The 17,771-nt window shown below is 41.5% G+C and overlaps 2 protein-coding genes across 4 annotated transcripts; one reads left to right on the top strand and one right to left on the bottom strand.

The window, feature by feature from the left end:
* Positions 1-645: 645 nt before the first annotated feature.
* LOC110065239 (uncharacterized) lies at positions 646-16,446 on the bottom strand. 3 transcript variants are annotated; one of them, XM_089290072.1, is made up of 5 exons: positions 15,985-16,446; positions 10,066-10,781; positions 8,874-9,308; positions 7,514-7,891; positions 646-7,189 (listed from the first exon to the last, which is right to left on the bottom strand). In XM_089290072.1, exons 2-5 carry the CDS (start codon positions 10,757-10,759, stop codon positions 2,265-2,267), a joined length of 6,432 nt encoding a protein of 2,143 aa, XP_089146198.1. In that variant the 5' UTR covers positions 10,760-10,781; positions 15,985-16,446; the 3' UTR covers positions 646-2,264. The 3 variants fall into 3 exon arrangements, with proteins under 3 accessions (XP_089146198.1, XP_089146197.1, XP_089146199.1); XM_089290071.1 differs by lacking the exon at positions 15,985-16,446 and adding an exon at positions 14,668-14,756; XM_089290073.1 differs by lacking the exon at positions 15,985-16,446 and adding an exon at positions 14,668-14,756 and having other exon boundaries at positions 7,514-7,888.
* On the top strand, positions 14,338-15,311 carry LOC149112259 (uncharacterized). Its single transcript, XM_089290079.1, has one exon. It carries the CDS (start codon positions 14,413-14,415, stop codon positions 15,007-15,009), a length of 597 nt encoding a protein of 198 aa, XP_089146205.1. The 5' UTR covers positions 14,338-14,412; the 3' UTR covers positions 15,010-15,311.
* Positions 16,447-17,771: the final 1,325 nt, after the last annotated feature.

The raw sequence follows: 17,771 nt of genomic DNA, 5'->3' as shown, positions 1-17,771 counted from the left end.
AACTAAGAGCGAGAGTTAGATACAGGTGAAAAAGGTTGTCGTTAGCATCAAGCCTATGAGACAAGACCGAATGGTAGTGTGGGTATTCATTAGAACTTTGCATATCGATGTAGAGGAAATCTACAAATTTGCATTTTTGTACATGAAGCATCAGCAAGGATAAGTTAGATCTTTGCACACAAGACCGTTTTTCTGTAGCTTTTCTTTCACTGTTACATGACTTTAATCAAAAAACACTTCTAAAATTCAGTGTGGTGAAAAGAACATTGTTTCCACGAAGAAAAAGAAAACGTACGAAATGGCGTTTGCTAGGTTGTTATATTGGTTTAAGTGTTCAGCATTTGCTACCCATAATAACTTTCGGGGTTGCCACGTTCACTTCTACCATTTATCCCGAAAACCTTTGTCGAAACAGCTGTATATCTAAACAGGCATTTCAATACAATTTTACAAATAATCGTAAGGTCAATTCAACAGGTTTGTTTGATTGCAATGTTTCGCAAATAGCTAATTTAGAATTGATGACGTATATACAGTCTTGTACCGGTAATGATTAAAATAAGAAAGGGGTAAGGCTTTTAAAAGTTTCAGTGAAAAACGTTTCCTTGGCTGATTAAGATTTTTGGGAAAAAGTAAAGACAAAACTTTGTAACATCGGCGCTAATTTCAGCAACGTTTTATTTTAACAAGGGAATAACCATTCGATCAGTAACGATTTAGCTTTCTTTATAAGAGCTACAATGACCCAACTACAATAGAACTGTACCCAGCAGGACAACTAAAAGTCATCAGGTGTCTACAATGGGAGAGAGACTAAGAACACATTCTACAGCAAACGGTAAATGGCAGATTGGCGATGATTCTGGGTATAACATCGTCACGCTATAACCTGGTCATAATCTGTTGTTGTCTTTCGGTTTTGATATCGATGCCACTGAAGATAATCAGTGTTACTTGATTTTAGACTTGAAACAAGCAGACTCTGAAAAACTGATATCAATAGCCAGTTCACATTAGGCACCACGAAGTGTGCTGCAGATTTAGCGTTTGGGAAGTTTCCTTGTCACGTAGCCCTTCCCGGCACCTAAGAGCCCTCTGGGGCCAAAAACGTCAGTTAATTAAAGGAAAAAAGCTTACACTCCAACAAGATTATGCTTTCTTTTGACCTGTTGTAGTTATCGCTTTCCTGGCCCAGGTCGTCTTTGGTGACATTTATACTCCAGAGGTTCTAACAAAACATCAAATTATCAAACTTACTCCCTTTAAAAAGTGCAAATTTCAAAATGATGCCGACAACAATAAGAGCTTGCTGACTGAGGGAGGGCCTTGCTCGAGCGAGAGTCAAATATTTCCCGTCGGCGTCCTGACCGACCGCACCCTAAGGACATATATAGTAACATATTGAGCTTGATATGGAGCTTGATTTCGTTGATATGTTGTAAAAATTGTCGTTGGTAAATGTTCTAAATAGGCTATTAATTTTTGAAAAATTAAAATTCTACCATGATGACTGGGCTTACGGAACTTACAGAAGAAAATTTAGTAATTCATCCCTCAACCTCGATGTGTTCAAGCTCAACGCCAACTTTAATTTAAATATAACTTTAATATATCGAACTTGGCCTATTGCGCACGCTAAATAACTGTTGACATGACCACGGCCGGATTTTAGTTTAGCAAAAATCTCGGTGTCAACCTCAGGTCAACCCGGCCGGCCTGAGTCAGTTTACAGTGTTGTTTCCATAGGTTCAGACCAACGAGGCTGTACGGTGGTATCAGAGAAATTAATATTTTCTTATCCGAAGTCTTTTTGAAGCATGGAAGCACCTATCTGAAAAGTAATTAACTCCCTTAACACAAGAAAATTCAAACAAAGTGGGAAGTTTCGTTAAGCTACAAGACAACGCTTTGTCCACGGTAAGTCACAGTTTAGGCCCAGTCTACACTAGCACTCGTTCCATCCGTCATGGTGACTGAAGTTCCCCTATCCCCTAGGTAGCGGTTTGTAATTAGCATTGCATTTTATGATTTTATTTCCGAGTTTTTTCAATTATCAATCTCCTCGAAAATGGGCACAGCACAAAACCGCTAGGAAACCTTAAACACAACTCCAATTGTAAACGACTGCTGGGATGAAACCAGTGTTAACTTGAATCAGAAAAGTCAACTACCCAGCTACCAACATCTAGGTAGAGCACTAAGTGCCATCTGTCGTACAGGTCGTAGGAGTGGAAATACTCTTTCTTTACTGAGAAGGAATCGGATCACGCTGTTAACTTTTTCTGACAGTGCCGTTGATGATTGTATACCCCTTTTGCTGTAGGAAACACCTCCAGGCACCGCACGCACATGCGCGATTTACACCCAGAGCATGTCATGTGATAGCAACCCTCATTCTTTTGAACTGGCATCTTACATATGGGACAGGTCTTCCTTCTGCTTGGGTCCTTCATCATCCATTCTTCCAGACGTCCCTCCACCTGCTTTCCTGATTTAAACATGGCACAAGTGAGCCCGTTGTGCCACTGCACCTGGCAAGACGTGCAGATCTCGGCCTGACATGCACAGCAAGTGAAGCGTCTTCCTTCCGTTGAGACACGGTACACCATACCGCAGTCGGCAGTTGGACAATACTTGACAATTTCAGGATTCCCTTTAACATACTCATCTAAGGCACTAGCAGCAAGCTTGTTTCTCTCCTTTTCGCTCAGCAGATTCTGCAAATCTCTCCACACAAAGAGCTCTTCACAATCCTCTGTGGCACACTTAAGTGGAAACTCTGCAGATTTCAGTTGCTGGATAACACAGCTCTTGTCAAAGGTATGGCCACAACAAGCGAGTCTGTACAAGTCGGCTGCCTCGTCCACATCGCACACGCAGATACCACAAGTCAGCTGGGTTTGATCATCGAATGTTAAAAGGGACGATTGCTGGGGAAGATTTTTGCAGCATTCCTCTACGTAGCGATTGATTGTCTCTCGAGCCTCCTCAGAACTCTGAATCTGAAGTTCGTGGCTGCAGAATTCGACATGGATCTTTTGGACACCAGGAATATCCTGCAATCCTTTTAGATCGACACCAAATCTCTTAAAAAGAGCTTTCAGCAGCCCACGTGGCTTGTTAGGTTCCCGAAGCCGAATCTGCCATGCGTGACTGTCACTGGTGATGGAGTCGTCAAGAAACTTGTTGATGGCCAGTTTTGCTGATTTCCGTCTAGCTTCGCTTCCATGAATTGCCACAACTTGGTTCTCTCGATCTTGTTTGATCACAGTTCCAGTATCTTTTTCGATGGCTTGAAGAACGTCTTTCAATGGATCGGTCAATAAAATTTCCAAGGTTTTCGATGCTTTGCAGTCAATCCGGTCTACGTTGAGAACTTCGCTGAGAACTGTTGTGGCACAAATAAAGTGCTCCTTGCAGTTGCTTTGGATTTCGATGGAGACCAGCTTGTCTTTGCGTTGATTTTTTACTTTCATAACAAGCTTTGTGCCAAAGAGCAGATCTAGTTCCTTCACAACTGCCTCCAACTTATCTTCGATAATAGTGTAAGTATATTCGGGGCATCGCAAGGTAGTTGAAAGTCTGGGTTCCAGGGTTACGACCCCAATACCAGAGATGCGCCTTCCATTAAGAACACTCACGGCTGCTTGACCCACCTCAGGGTCTTGGAACGTGAGAAAGGCGATTCCCTGAATATCCTTAGGAGAAGGTTTTATCAACGAAACGGAAAATCTGCCCTCCTCAGCGAAGATGCCCCTCTTGAAGAGAAGACTCTCTAGCAAGGATTGTCTCTGCAAGGTGAGGGTATCATCTGTAGTTTCAAATTCTGGCTCTCGGTGGATAAATACTCTATTCAGTGTTACAGTTGGTAGTCTTTCCTCGAAAGCAGACTTCACATCCTCCACTGAGGTTTCAGGATGGAGTCCCCTCATGAAAAGCTGCCCTTCACGGTGCTTGTCAGCTTGAAACGTGACCTGTCTTGACTTTATCATAAGCGAGGGAAGACTGCGTAGAGTCTGAGAAAAATCGTTACCATTGAAACATTCAATGGAACCTGTACCTTTGCCAGGACGTCGAAGCCACTTGGCTTTCACTTTAAACTGAGGGACATGTGCTTGTACGCCATCAGACATCGAGTGTACCGGATGCACTTCTACGTTGATACCCAGAGAGGTATCAGAAGAGTCCTTAACTGCCATGACCGCGTCTTCAGAATGTTTGAAAGTGGCAAACAATTGCACCTTACCATTCTGTTCCCTGAAACTGTGCTTCTCAATGTCTCCAACCGACTTCAAAAAATCTAAGACGACCAAGGCTTTGCGATGTCCAATCTCCCTGACAGTCACAGTTCGATACATATGGGGCATTAGCAGTTCCTGCACTTCTCCACCTTGTCCCCAAACAATTCTGCTGCCCTGACAATCTTCGTTTAGATACTCTTCTCTTCGCTCATCCCTCAGCAATTTCCTGTTTTCTTCTAAGTGGCTTCCCACAACAGATAGAGCCTTGGCAGTATGGTCTGGTGGCACAAAGATTTTCACTTGGCCTAATTCTTCGCTCGTCTCTAGCACAACCAAACCACCATCACAACACTTCGACACTGTGTCTTCAACTTGATCAATCATTCTTCTTCGGAATCCTCCAAACGCTAACGTCATAAGGTCTCGACTACAAGGCAAAGCCACTTCTGTCAGCACTGTTGAAATTAGTTCTTCCATGTCATAGTTGAGAGTTCCATCCGATATCATTTCTTGAACCCACTTCTCTTCGACAGGAGTCACGTTGATGACAAAATCACGAGATGTCTTGAGCAGTTGTTCAAAAACGATGAACTGAGGTGTTTCTCCAAGGAACTTGAGTGCTGAGGTAGGATGTAACTGCGCACAGTGATTGAATGCCACCACTCTGTACCCTGCCTTCTGGTGGCCAGTGAACACACAAAGGTTGGCAGCATAACATGATACCAAAATCCTTTGTAGCTTGCGATCAGTCCTGTCATTCTCTTGACCGGCATCTGGTACTCTAATGTTCAGCTCGTGCTTCAAAGCCAGTTTGAGCTCTTTGATTGTCTCATCTGCCAAGCGAAGCGATTTTGCGTTCAAGCTGTTGTCAAAGGCCCACTTGTTTCGCTTTCCTTTAGGTTGCTTCAGGTGTTGTCTATATACTTCCAGCAACGTCAACAGGTCACCACCATTGTGACAGAAACCGACTTTTCTACTGTCAGCCATGTGCTTTTCATCTTCGCTGCCCATGCGGAAGAATAGGCTCCTACTTACAGTTGCAATGGCTGCTAAAGCCAATGCTTCAGCACCGACTCCTTGATCAATGCCATCAAATAACAACTTTGCTAACCGTGGCTCCAAAGGAACTCGAGCAATCTTGTGGCCAAGCCCTGTAAGCTGTCCATTAGCTGTGGCTCCAAGCGATTTCAAGTTCTCCAAGGCAAGTTGCATTGACTCCACTGGTGGTGATTCAACAAACTCAAACTCTGTCACATTTTCGATGCCCAGTTCCATTAGTTTCAACATTGCCTGGCCTAGATGGACTCTTAAAATTTCTGGCCTAGATCGATCTTCCATTGCTGCATATTCTTCCTCACTGTAAAGTCGATAGCACTTTCCAGCCTGTGTCCTTCCCGCTCTTCCTTTGCGTTGCTCAGCAGAACTCTTGTGAATGGTTGTTACTTCCAAAGAACTTTTGTTGCGTTTTGGGTCAAACGTCATTTCTTTTACCATGCCAGTGTCCACCACGAACCTTATCCCAGGAATTGTAATGGACGTCTCCGCACAATTCGTTGCAAATATTACTTTTCGTTTGCCTACGCCTTCCTGGAATACCCTCCTCTGCTCTTCTTGACGTAGCTTTCCATGAAGCGGGAGACAAACCAGATTTGGATCAGGCTCAATCTTTCCTAACTTTTCACACGCACGTTCTGTTTCCACCGGGGAAGTAAGAAACACCAGAATGTCTCCTGGGCCTTCCTTACGGTGAATTTCCTGAACTGCATTAACAGCCTCTTGCAGATAGTTTTCTGCATTGCTTGTTGGACCATCTTTCCATATGACATCCACAGGGAATATTCTACCAGACACCTTCAAAACGGGACACTTATCAAAATACGCCACAAAGATAGCAGGATCAATGGTAGCTGAAGTGATGACCACTCGCAGCTCGGGACGTTGTGCAAGGCTTTTCTTGATCATTCCAAGAAGTAGGTCTGAGGAAAGGCTGCGTTCATGTGCGTCGTCAATTATTATGCAAGAATACTTGGATAGATTAGGATCTCTCAGGCATTCATTGAGGAGAACATGATCTGTTGCGTACATAATACCAGTTGTCTCACTTGCTTGGACGTTCCCTCCTACATGGCAACCGACAACATGTCCAACAACTCCACCTATTTCCTCAGCGACGTGGGCCGCTAAACTAGTGGCTGCAACCTTTCTTGGCTGAGTGCAAACGATTAGGCCGTTCTTAGCAAACCCTGCTTCGTAAAGATACTGGGTCATCTGAGTGCTTTTGCCTGATCCAGTCTCCCCAAGAACAACACTAACCTGGTTTTCCTTGACAGTGTCAATGATGGTGGTTTTTCTTGCGTATACTGGCAGAACTGCCTCAAGCCTGTGACATTCTCTGCCAACAGAGGACCTCAGTTCCTTGATTGTACGCCTAACACTTGACAATGACTGACATCTTTGGTCACGCAGGCAAGAAATTATCTGAGTTTCAAAGCGTTGAAATTCATCCTTCTGTAGCTCTAGCTCCTCTTTCTTATCCAAACGTAGGTGCTTTGATAGGCGTAGACGCTTTAGAAGGGCACATACCTCATTGATCTTTTTAGTATGTTGCTCTATTGCTGCTGTCATCTTTACTTGAAGTTCCTTTTGGCAGTTACCCAGTAACGTTTCTGCAGTAATAGCCAACTCTTCACCAGAAGTCCTTCTACCTTCTAGATCTTTACCACCTTGGGTGGGGTTGGTGACAGGAGTCAAATGCTCTGAGGAATGGCTGTTGCTATGACAATGTTCACGAACATTTTCATCGCCTTGTTTAACACCATGAACTTGTAAATCATCACTTGCGTGTGGACTTATAGCTTCTTCATCATCATTAATGTTTCCTGTTTGGGCTGATGGGTTCCGCGATCTGCCATTTAAACCGTCAACTCGTTGGCCATTTCTTCCAGCATCTATGAATTAACCCATGAAATAATGTGCTTAGAAGCATACCAACATCACAGATGTTATTCGGGTTGCATTTTAAACGTTAAGCCTGTAGGCCATGTTTCTGAAACAAATGATTCAAACAAACACACCTCAGTTAAGACTCCCACCTGACAGGGACCCCATCTTAGAATAGAGACATTCGGATTCCATTCAAGACCTGCGCCCTAACTCCTCTGCCACACTGCAGTTTTACAGTACTCGATGTATAATCAAAACTAAACTTTCTTCCAAAGGCATCAGAGTACCCAGATTTCAATATTTTCACAAAATGCTATGAAGCGCCTTACCTGGTCTCTTTGAGAGGTACTCCTTACATGCCAGGTAATCGTCTTCTGAAATAGTTGTTTTCAACTTAATGGACTCCAAATTGAATTTTCTCTTAATATCATCTGTCACTAGAAGTTTCTCCGCCATGCGATTTAGCTGACAAGAACGATTGTCTTGCCGCAGACGTTCGAGACTTTCCAGAGTAGGGCATTTGACTTCTATTCTTAAACTATCCTCACTGGGTGTTACATCATGAATCAAATTCAGAGGCTCAGTGTTCTGAGATTCTTCCTCAATAGGAATGGTAGCTGCCATTTCTTCTGCCCCTGCCTCCAAGAAATTTTCAGATGCCACTTGTTGCATTCCTTGCTGAATATTATGTTCTGCTTGTGTGTCTGCTAACAGTGAACATGTAAGATACAAGAAACAAACCCATGACATCAACAATGTTTCTCTTGAGGCCTGCTCTTTTAATCAGGAGAGAGGTTGCCATAGTCGAGTGTGTAATGGGTTGAAGATTCAGGTTTGAGCCCAGGATAGCCCAGGCTAGTCCAGGCTAGGTTCAGACCCTTTATCCCGGAGGGTGGAGACTCCCATAAGAAAAGGTCAGGGATAATCATCGTCTCACTTAGGGGTGCAAATCAAGGATTTTGGTCTCACTTAGGGTGGTCAGGCCACTATTTTTAGGGTGCAGTCAGAGCTAACGATTAAAGAACGCTCTCATTTCTGTTTTCAGGCTTAATTTCTGCCATTCTGTCAAGTCCAGTCTACTAGCCAAGGCTCCTTTCCTAAACGGCAGCTGGTAATCAAGCCTATTCTGTTTTAAGGGGTTTATCTTTTAGGGGTCAAATAAAGCCCTAGCCACACCCAGACTGGTCTCCTTTAGAGGTTAGATTCAAATTTTCCCACGGGCATCACCGCCGCAGGCAAGTGTTTCCACAGCTTTTTCGAGCTCTCCCAAACTTTCACGAGTGTTGCTATGACTCGATAGAAACACGGAGAACATGTTTTTCTATTTCTTTTAGAAAACACCGCGACAAAAACAAGGAAAACAACTTGTTGACTTTGATTATCAAAATGTAAATCTCTTTGCCATCATTATGTCAACAGCTCATGCTAGTTCTGTCTTTCTATCGAGTTACAGAAACACGATTTTTAACCAATCAGCTCACGTATTTTCTTAGGAATGTTTTCTGATAAAGATTACTTCATAATAACAATAAAAATAATAAAAATAACAATAATGTCATTGTCTTTGTCATTGTCATTGTCACAGTCATCGTCAGTGTCATTGTCATTGCCGCTGTTATTGTTATTATTATTTATATACTTGATCATGTCATCATTTAGGAAGTGTATCTAGTGCCTTATTATTCTCACCTGTTATATCCATTAGAGAAAGTTTACATTGCAAATAATCATCTTCCATAACAGTTGTCTTCAACTTGACTAGCTCTATGCCAAATCTTCTTCGAATGTCATCAGTCACAAGGCATTCCTCAACAACTGCGTTAAGGTGATCAGAGCAATAGTCTTCCCACAGGCGTTTAAGAATTTCAAGGGTGCGACACCCAACTGTGATTAGTAAACTACCGTCACGGGCTGCCACTATTGGTGAGTTTAGAATTCCTTCTAGGTAACTGCAAAGTTGACAAGGTATATTCTCAACTGGCACTCCATCTGCCCTTGTCTCAAAGAAAGTTTTGGTCATCTCAAACATCAGTTTTTGCTTTACTTCCTCCAGTTCTCTTGGATGAACATTTTGTTCATCTCTAAAGGTAACACTGTCTAAGTCAATTGCAATGGTTAAAGTGCCTTAAAGAAAACAAAATAGTTACTGTTAACTTTGCCAATGAAAAAGAGCTAGTACCTTTCCCTTGAAAACTGTCTTAATCACTAGTTTTCTGCTGCTTTCAGCAAGCAGGATACTGTCATGTCCATGTTTTTCAGTTTGTTTATTCAAAACTTGTATTAATTACCATATAATCCTGGTTATGAGCCCTGGCTCATATATTTTTGTATAAGGGATTGTGGGTGGACTTGACATGTAACAGGAGCTTGTATCTGGGTGGGCGATTTTAAAAGCAACGTTGGATAATCCCATCCTGACAACAGTTGACCTAAAGACTTTGATGAGGAATATATTGTAAGAAAGCCAGTTTGAATGAACAAATTTATTTGTACTATCCTTGCAATGTTTTAAGGGTGCAGCACCCTAGTGGTTACTGCGCTGCACTCAGCATCGATTGTTGTCCTAGCATGAGCCTGGGGTCACGGCAGTGGTGCTCAACTCCAGCTTTATGGCATCAAGTAAATAATCTTGGGGTATCGAGTAAATAATCAGGAGGGCAACTGCTTTTCACGGGCAAGCAAAACGTTTTGAAAAAACTTTCCCAGGCTGGCAAAATTGTCTGGAAAGCCAGTCAATTTGCCAGCAGGTGCCTGACCTTTATTGGAATTCCTCACTATTGTGAGTTCAGTGTTTTCTCCCGTGGGTTGAGATTTCCTAACCTAAAAGAATACTCTTGATGGTCCGTGTGTACAATATAATATCTGGAACTGACAAGCTGACCTCGTGTAAAGGTGTTAGTTGTCGCAAAATCATCCAGCTTTCTGCTGATATTTCCAGCTTCATTCTTAACTTCATTCAGCATGTACTTAATGTTGTCCTCATCTTTTTTCCATTCCTTAAGGAGCTCTGTATAATATTGCTCAATTTCAGGCTCCATGCATTCAACTTGAAGACTGTCAATTTCTTTTTCATAACTTTGTCCTCCTAATCTTACCAGAGTGCCATGGATGTTCTGCCAGAGAGTATTGAACTCTAAATCAGAAATGGAAGCCTTCTCTGCATGACCATATATGTCATTTCTGAAACATTTCAGACGGACTATATCAGCCTCACGGCTCATGTCTGTTGTAGGGGGAGCTCTGTCCCATGATTGTGTCGTTGTAGGAGGTTCCAACCCACAGATATGCCTTAGGAGAACTATCAAAAGAGTGATATCAAAGTTTGCCAATGATGCTGATGTAGCTATGGCAGGGTACAGTTTGCTCCATTGCACTGCATTGAGGACTCTTTGCTTCCTCAGTGTTCGTAAAGTTGACCTATTTGCTGCCAAAACTGCATGAAGTCTTGCCGATGCATGTATGTTATCAAATGTGTCTCTCAGAGCCTGGCAGCCAAAATCAATTAAAAGACGGGACAGTCGAGCGTAATTGGTTGCTTCCTTCTTGGGTGCTCTTTTCGGTGTGGAAGAAGCCATGAAATGGCTGGTTCCAGCTAATCTAATCAGATGTTCAAAAGCAATAAAAAAATACCAGCGAGTGTGTATTAAAGTCTTGACTAAATAGTAACCTACAACTTACACTGTAACTATCAATCCGCTAAAAAATTAAAAGTTTGCTGCTTTCTTGGTTGACACTCGGAAGAAAGGGTCACTTATTAAAATTATGTTAAAAATGTGTTATAACGGTGAAAAATTTTTGTTGTCTTTGAACATGAGGCATTTGGTAATTTAACTGTTTATTCCAGATTATGTAAAGGTGTAATTTCTTTTTTGTCAGGACCAATGGCCAGTTTGACAACACTTTGTCTGTCCATTCCGTTATTTTGAACCCTGATGCCCCGCCCCACCCCCCACCAACCCTTCCAATATCCTGGACCTATACATCTGTAGACAATTTACAAAGCTGACTACATCATTGGGAGTTTAAGAATGGCAATGGCAATGGCACTAAACAAAAGGATTAATGAGCAGTACAATGGCTGTTTACATGCGTTATAATTCTCAGTACATTTCTTTGCCATCCTCTGCAAAACAACAATGTAAAATGACCAAATTTTGCGTTGTCTGAAGAACACGAACCACAACGGTTAATTTTCACAATTTATATTTCAAATTTTATGCTGTGTTCCATATTCAGTTTCAAGATAGTTTTGACCAGGAGAAAAAAATAAATGACTTTGGAGTATTGTGAAATTCGTAGGTAAAATATAAACGACATTGCCCTTGGCATCGGCATCATAATTACATAAACTCCCTATTTGCACGTGTTAGACTGCTTTGCATCTATGCCAACCATTGCAGATTATCCGATTCGACTCCAGGATACAGACTTAATGTCTCGCTATCCAGTCTCCCATATCTCCCAGATATAAATGAAAGCACCTTGTGCATTTCCAGAAAATATCCACACCCACCCCAAGGAAGGTTAACAGAAATTCCAAGGGGGAGGGGGGTTTCAAAAGCCCATTTTTTTTAAAGAAAAGTATGACACTGAAATGGAATTTCCAGAGGGGTGGGGGGGTTCAGGGTAAAAACCTTCCCCGGGAGGGGTATGGATATTTTCTGGAGCAACACAATTTTTTACACTTTTAAATAATATACGTGAAAAAATTACTCGATTCTGATCGGCTGAGAGCAGTGCAGTTCAAGTGTAACACCAGTGCAAAAAGTGTAACACCAGTGCAAATTACACATCGTAATTCTGGATTATGATTGGCTGAGAGACAATAGGAAATTTGCTAAGCCAATGATATCATGTAAAATGATAACGAAAATTTTGTGCGGAAACTTTGAAAAAAGTTTTCTCGAATGAAAAATATGGCTTCAAGAAAGATCTTCTGGCACTTCCGCTGCGCGAATTTTTTTATTTTTAGATTATTAATAAGTAATCATACGGTTTTTCTCGTTCAATCTGGAATTAATTTGCACTTGTGAGTTTTTCATAAAGCTGAAATTGCACTCGCCCAAGCGGCTCGTGCAATTTCAGCTTTTTGAAAAACTCACTCGTGCAAATTAATTCCAAATTGAAACTCGAAACCGTATGATTTCCTATACTTATTATTATTTCTGGTGTTTGAGGGTGTGATAATAGGTTTTTGGCCTGGGAAAGCACTTCTGTAAAAACCTGGGAAACTCTCTTGCTGCGGGGATCAGTACCGGATCTGTTACAGGGAATTACCTTGAGAGACGTCAACAGCACTCAGAACTTAGGTCCAACGATATCGTTTTAATCCAAGAATACAACCAGAATGCAACCGGAACATAACTGGAATGCAGCCAGAATGTAACCAAAGAATATTTTACAAGGCACGACTATTTAAGCCCAAAGCACAATTCTAAAGGATTACGTAAAGCTATCAAAAATTCTTAACTAAACATTACCTAATACATTTCAGAAGGCTCGATTGGCTATAACAGAATTCAACGTTTACAAGACCAATAACCTTCAAAATAACACAGGTAGACAACAGTTTAACAAAAGACTATCGCAGGTAGCAATTACAGTTCAACGCTTATTACAGCCATGATCCTACAACAACCTAGCAGGTGTCTGTTACGGTCAATGAACTGGAACAGTAACCTGTAACTTAGAAATGCAAAACGAACTAAAATAAATATATCTATGTTGGATTTCTATATTTTCCGACAGCGAAAGCGAATATGTAAAACGTACTTAATTATCTAATTCTCTCTCCTCACAAGGGGGGGGGGGGGGGGGGGAGGACTTTTTTATGTTTGACCAGGAGCCATAATCGGGGACGGAGACGTTAAGTCTTGGGATCCACGCGCACCTATGATATGGGACAATTTTACTATTTTTAGAACAAATTGCGCCATCCTGACGTCATATATCCGCGCGGATCCACGCACATGTCGGTGGCTCTCGCGTGGATGTTGTCACGTTGCGTGATCAAATAGTGAGAGTTGAGAGACCTTGAGAGATTATCTTGCGTATTTTTCACAGCGATGGCAGGGAATAAGGCAGGGAATACGAACCAGGGCGCTTATATGTAGTTTTATGCTCTGAGCTAACGGAAAAGGTGGGTTTTTCAGGGTCATAAACAAGACTTCAATCTCGCGCTGGGAATGAATAATAAGATCTGCTCGCGCTAGTTGTAAGCTTACGCGTATGCTTAAGAATATAGCAAGAAAACTCTCTACTCTGGTATCGAGTTAATTTGTGAGTTTCTCAGACAATGGTTAATCATAACAAAAACCTGTTTTGATGGTTTCTTATTGTTTCTGCTTGTTTGGTGAGTTTGTAAAAGTTTTTGAAAGGAAAGTCTGACGCGTACAATGAGCTCATTTGCATAGTGCAGCTCGCGCACTTTCAAGTCCGAGTCGGTGTTTTCAATTGTCAACAAATCTTGACAAAGATTTCTTTCGTTATCTTTGGTGCTGAGATGCTGCAACAAATTTCGTGAACGCAAAAAAGGCTACTAACATCATGTGTGTTTCTTCAACATAAGCATAGTGAAGTTTTACACTGCGAAAATGAAAATAGACAAGGAGTTGTGATAACTGGATCAACAAAATCGAAATCGTTATTCGAAGTTGATTAAAGAAAGCGTCATCGTAGCTTTGTTGATTATTTCTGCTTTATTCACATATTTTCAGCTTAGCTTTTAATATGTTCTCAAACATTTATAAATCTCAAACATATGTAAAAACTATAGAGTTGTTTGAGTTATTGTCCCATATCATGGGGACAACCCCAATACTAGAAATGGCGCGCGCTTACGGTCTCCGTCCCCGATATGGCTCCTGGTTTGACCTTTTTTGTGGTTGAAGCGGCAGATGTCTATTTTTAACATCCTTTTTCAGGTTTAGAAGGTAAAACTGGAATTTAAGGTTACTTCCCACCTTCAAGAGTGAAAAAAATCATTTTTTCTTTTATTTGCCTAAATTGAAGTTTATCATTTTATCTAACATTTACAGAACAAAAAACTTAAAAATCTCAAAAATCGCCGACATTATTTAACAAAATTTGTTTTCCAATAAACGTTAATAAATAATGAGGGTGTCATAATCTCATAAGTAGGTGACGTCTCGGAGGAAATTTCGCGAGAAGCGGGTTCTTATTTCATGTGATTTGCATATTTTCTTTGTGCATTGCGCGTTCGAGTTTCATGGAGAAATCTAAAACAGAAAGAAGTCCTTGGGTAAAATCAACGAAAAAACCAGGGTCAAAGAAGAGAAAAAGGAAAGGTTTTGGGCAAGAAAGGAATAAAAGCCTCGCAGAAAGCGACAAAGGCTCTTGGTTCGGCCAAGCGCCTTTGTCGACATCGACCGATGAACACGAGCGGTCTAATTCAGCTGGTTCACTTGGTTCTTCCGTTGGAGCAAGTCGCTTAAAAATCAAAGCTTTCGATAATGCAACTTACCAGGGAGGCTCATCGTCAGAATCAGACGAAACTGATGACGGAGAATTCGAAACGAGCGACACGAAATACCAGAGTATTGTCAATCTGGACGAGCTCAATCGACAGCTTGCTGGCCGAGTCACTTGCAGTTTTCGTGGAAGTGAAGGAATAAACTTTGAAGAAGTTACCAGGACTGGACTAGGAGCCGAATGGAGTTGCCGTTGTAAACACCCTGAGTGTTCCTCGCATGAGCTGGCGTTGCCATTTCACACAACGCCGAAGACCAACAGGTTTTACAGGTTTTGGCAAGATTTCCGTATAACCCCATACATTTATTATGCATACAGTTCTTTGTTTATCTAAACAATAGCGAAAACAATAACGCTCCTTTGAGACTTATCTGATTTGAATAACTCTAAATTTTACCATTTTTTTTCTAAGTGTCGCATACTTTTATACTTAGATTTTTTTTCGAATTTTCTATCTAAAATACGCAAAAACGGAACGATTTCTTGGAGACTTAGAATAATATTTCGAGTTTTAGGTCTAAATTACGGAAAACCGAAACGAAATATCATAATTTTGGGCGCATTTACCGTATATTTTTAGCTTCTTCAACTTTGGACTGGGATATCTTGGCAACCAATCAGAATATCGAAAAAGCCTGACACCGTTTTGTTGATTGATGACTGTGCAGCCATTTTGCTCGTGCCGCGGCATTCGATACCCGATTGATTCACGAGAACAACTCTCGGTCGTTTCATGGTTTACCGGCTGCTGACACTTCCCAAAAGAAAAAGTCACTTAAATTATATTTTTCTCAAAAACTGCATTTATTAAGCTTTCTACTGATATATAGTTTGTTTAGGTTTTATTGAAACTGGCGCACGTACGAATTTTTTCCTGAAGGGCACCCGCGAAGGTGGGAAGTAACCTTAATTTGTTGAGGTTGGTAACTCTGCCTTTGTATTGAGGCGAGGTATAAAAATGAAACAATAAGATTTTCATGTGACGTCTTCGCCGCCATGTTGGCGTTCAGTAACAAAAGATTTTTAATCAACATAACTCATTAACTGTATTTTGTTTTCGATTGTCAGTGCCACCACCACGCCTTTTTCATCTCGTCCCTCGCGATTTATTGGAGACAACCTATACAACCTTTTCTTATTTTAAACACGATTGAAGTTAGCGGCCCAAGTAAACAAGCCAAATTATAAATGAAGAATCAAAATGAATCATTTCTTCATCGACAACTCAACAACATCAACTGATTTCAAAATTATGGGTTTTTTTTTCTTGCAGTGTGTTCGGGGTGTTTTGTATTTTCAACTCACTCACCTTAACTCTGATCGTGTATTCGCGTAATTTCCCTCTCACTGGTTCTGTTTATAATGCATAACCCTCGTACGGCTTGTGATCACGTTTTTCCGACGTGCACTATTACTATTTACATTTAGCTTTGCGCAAACGTGACGTGACGAGTCCGACGAAAGTCTAATTGTCCATCGTATATGCTACACAACATGTCCCTGTACACTAGATGACTATGCCTACTTCCGCATTCCAGTTTTATGCTTTTGGCGCGTTTCTTTGCGATGATCCGGACCAGGATCAATGATTCAAGCTCACTTGAATCATGGTGGACCAAGGCACCGATGAATCTTTTCCCAGAGTCAAGATTCATCGATTCTTTTGATGCACCATTATCCAAGGCCTTAGATCACTAATCGTGATCCAGATCATCCCAAACTGACGCCCAAAACCATGGGCCGTAAAAATTGACACTTTTTATTATAATTTTGAATTTTGTATCAAAAGAAAACCAAATGCGTTGAAAGAATCGCAAAGAAAGGAATGAAACTGGTACCCTAAATAGAAACCCCTCTGGAAACCAAAGTACGTTTCCCTCTAGATCAGTTTCTGGACTAAGCGTCCAAAGACGGTCGAAACTTCGGCCATGAATATGTGTTAGGAGCGTGGCATCTATTGTATACAAATGAGTAAAAAAATCAATTAACTACCATTGATAATTTTCAGGAGTAGGTGATCATGACAAAGGAATTGGTGTGCAACAAAACAGTATTTTTCTATCCGTTTGTGAAGGATGTAATATTCATGTCGCGTATATTGACTTAGAGGGAGGGGGCCGAATACTTTACCCGTGCTAGTCTGCTGGCAGCCGTTTTTTCCTGTAAGGGTCACTAAGACGAGTGTTCAGTCATAGCGAACGCAAAAGGGCGGTATGGCGGTGGCCAAAACGTCTCGCCTCATAACCCCTACTGAATTTCCAGAGAAAAACGGACTGCCAGCAGTCTATCCCCGTGCTGTCTCACCCAACTTCATCCCTAAACTTTACGTTATACGGTGGCAAGCCCTTGCCACAAATATGTGGCCTTAATAACGGGTTGGCTGAAAGGCAGGGCTCCTCTGTACCTACTTTTCCGAGCTTGAATTTGTTGATGTTGTAATGGACCTTTGTGGCCCTGTATAGGCTAATTGCGATGTATTGAAATATAGTGACGAGGCTCGGGGAACTCGGGCAAGTTTACTTTTTTAATTCATCCCTCAACCTCGACGCGTTTTTGTTTCGTTTGAGTCATCGAACTTGGCCTATTGCGCAAGCTAAATGGAAGGCAAATAGTTGTTGACATGCCCACGGCCGGAGTTTTGCCTTGCAACAACTGTGACTTCATTTATACCCATCTGGCCAAAGTCAGTTCACAGTATTGTTTCCACAGGTTAAAACCAGTGGGGCTGTAGGGTGGCGTCAAACAAATTTCACAATATTATTATTTCACAATATTATTCTTCGTCTCCGCCCACACTATGCCGGAGAAAATTGAAAACACAACAATCACCGGTCATTTTGGATATGTGTTTGAGGAAAACTAAGACCAGAAAATTACACAATTATGGTGACGTCACCATTTTAGAAAAGCTCCGGTTTCAAAAGTTTTTCAGTCCACACTAACATGTAAAGCCTGCGCCGGTTTTCAAATTCCTCCGCTTTTAAGAACGTTTACGAAAAGCTCCGTTTACCAATTAATGTGGACGGTAGGTCTCAACTTAGAAATATGGCTGCGTTTGCAAATTTCTCCTGCGTAATGTACACAGGGCCTTATCTG

The sequence above is a fragment of the Orbicella faveolata genome, unplaced genomic scaffold, assembly GCF_042242905.1.
Source record: "Orbicella faveolata isolate gen_17 unplaced genomic scaffold, um_ofav_v1 contig_2, whole genome shotgun sequence".
In the NCBI taxonomy this organism is placed as follows: Eukaryota; Metazoa; Cnidaria; class Anthozoa; order Scleractinia; family Merulinidae; genus Orbicella; species Orbicella faveolata.
The sequence above is the reverse complement of the archived record's forward strand: the minus strand, read 5'-3'. Positions and strand labels throughout refer to the sequence as shown.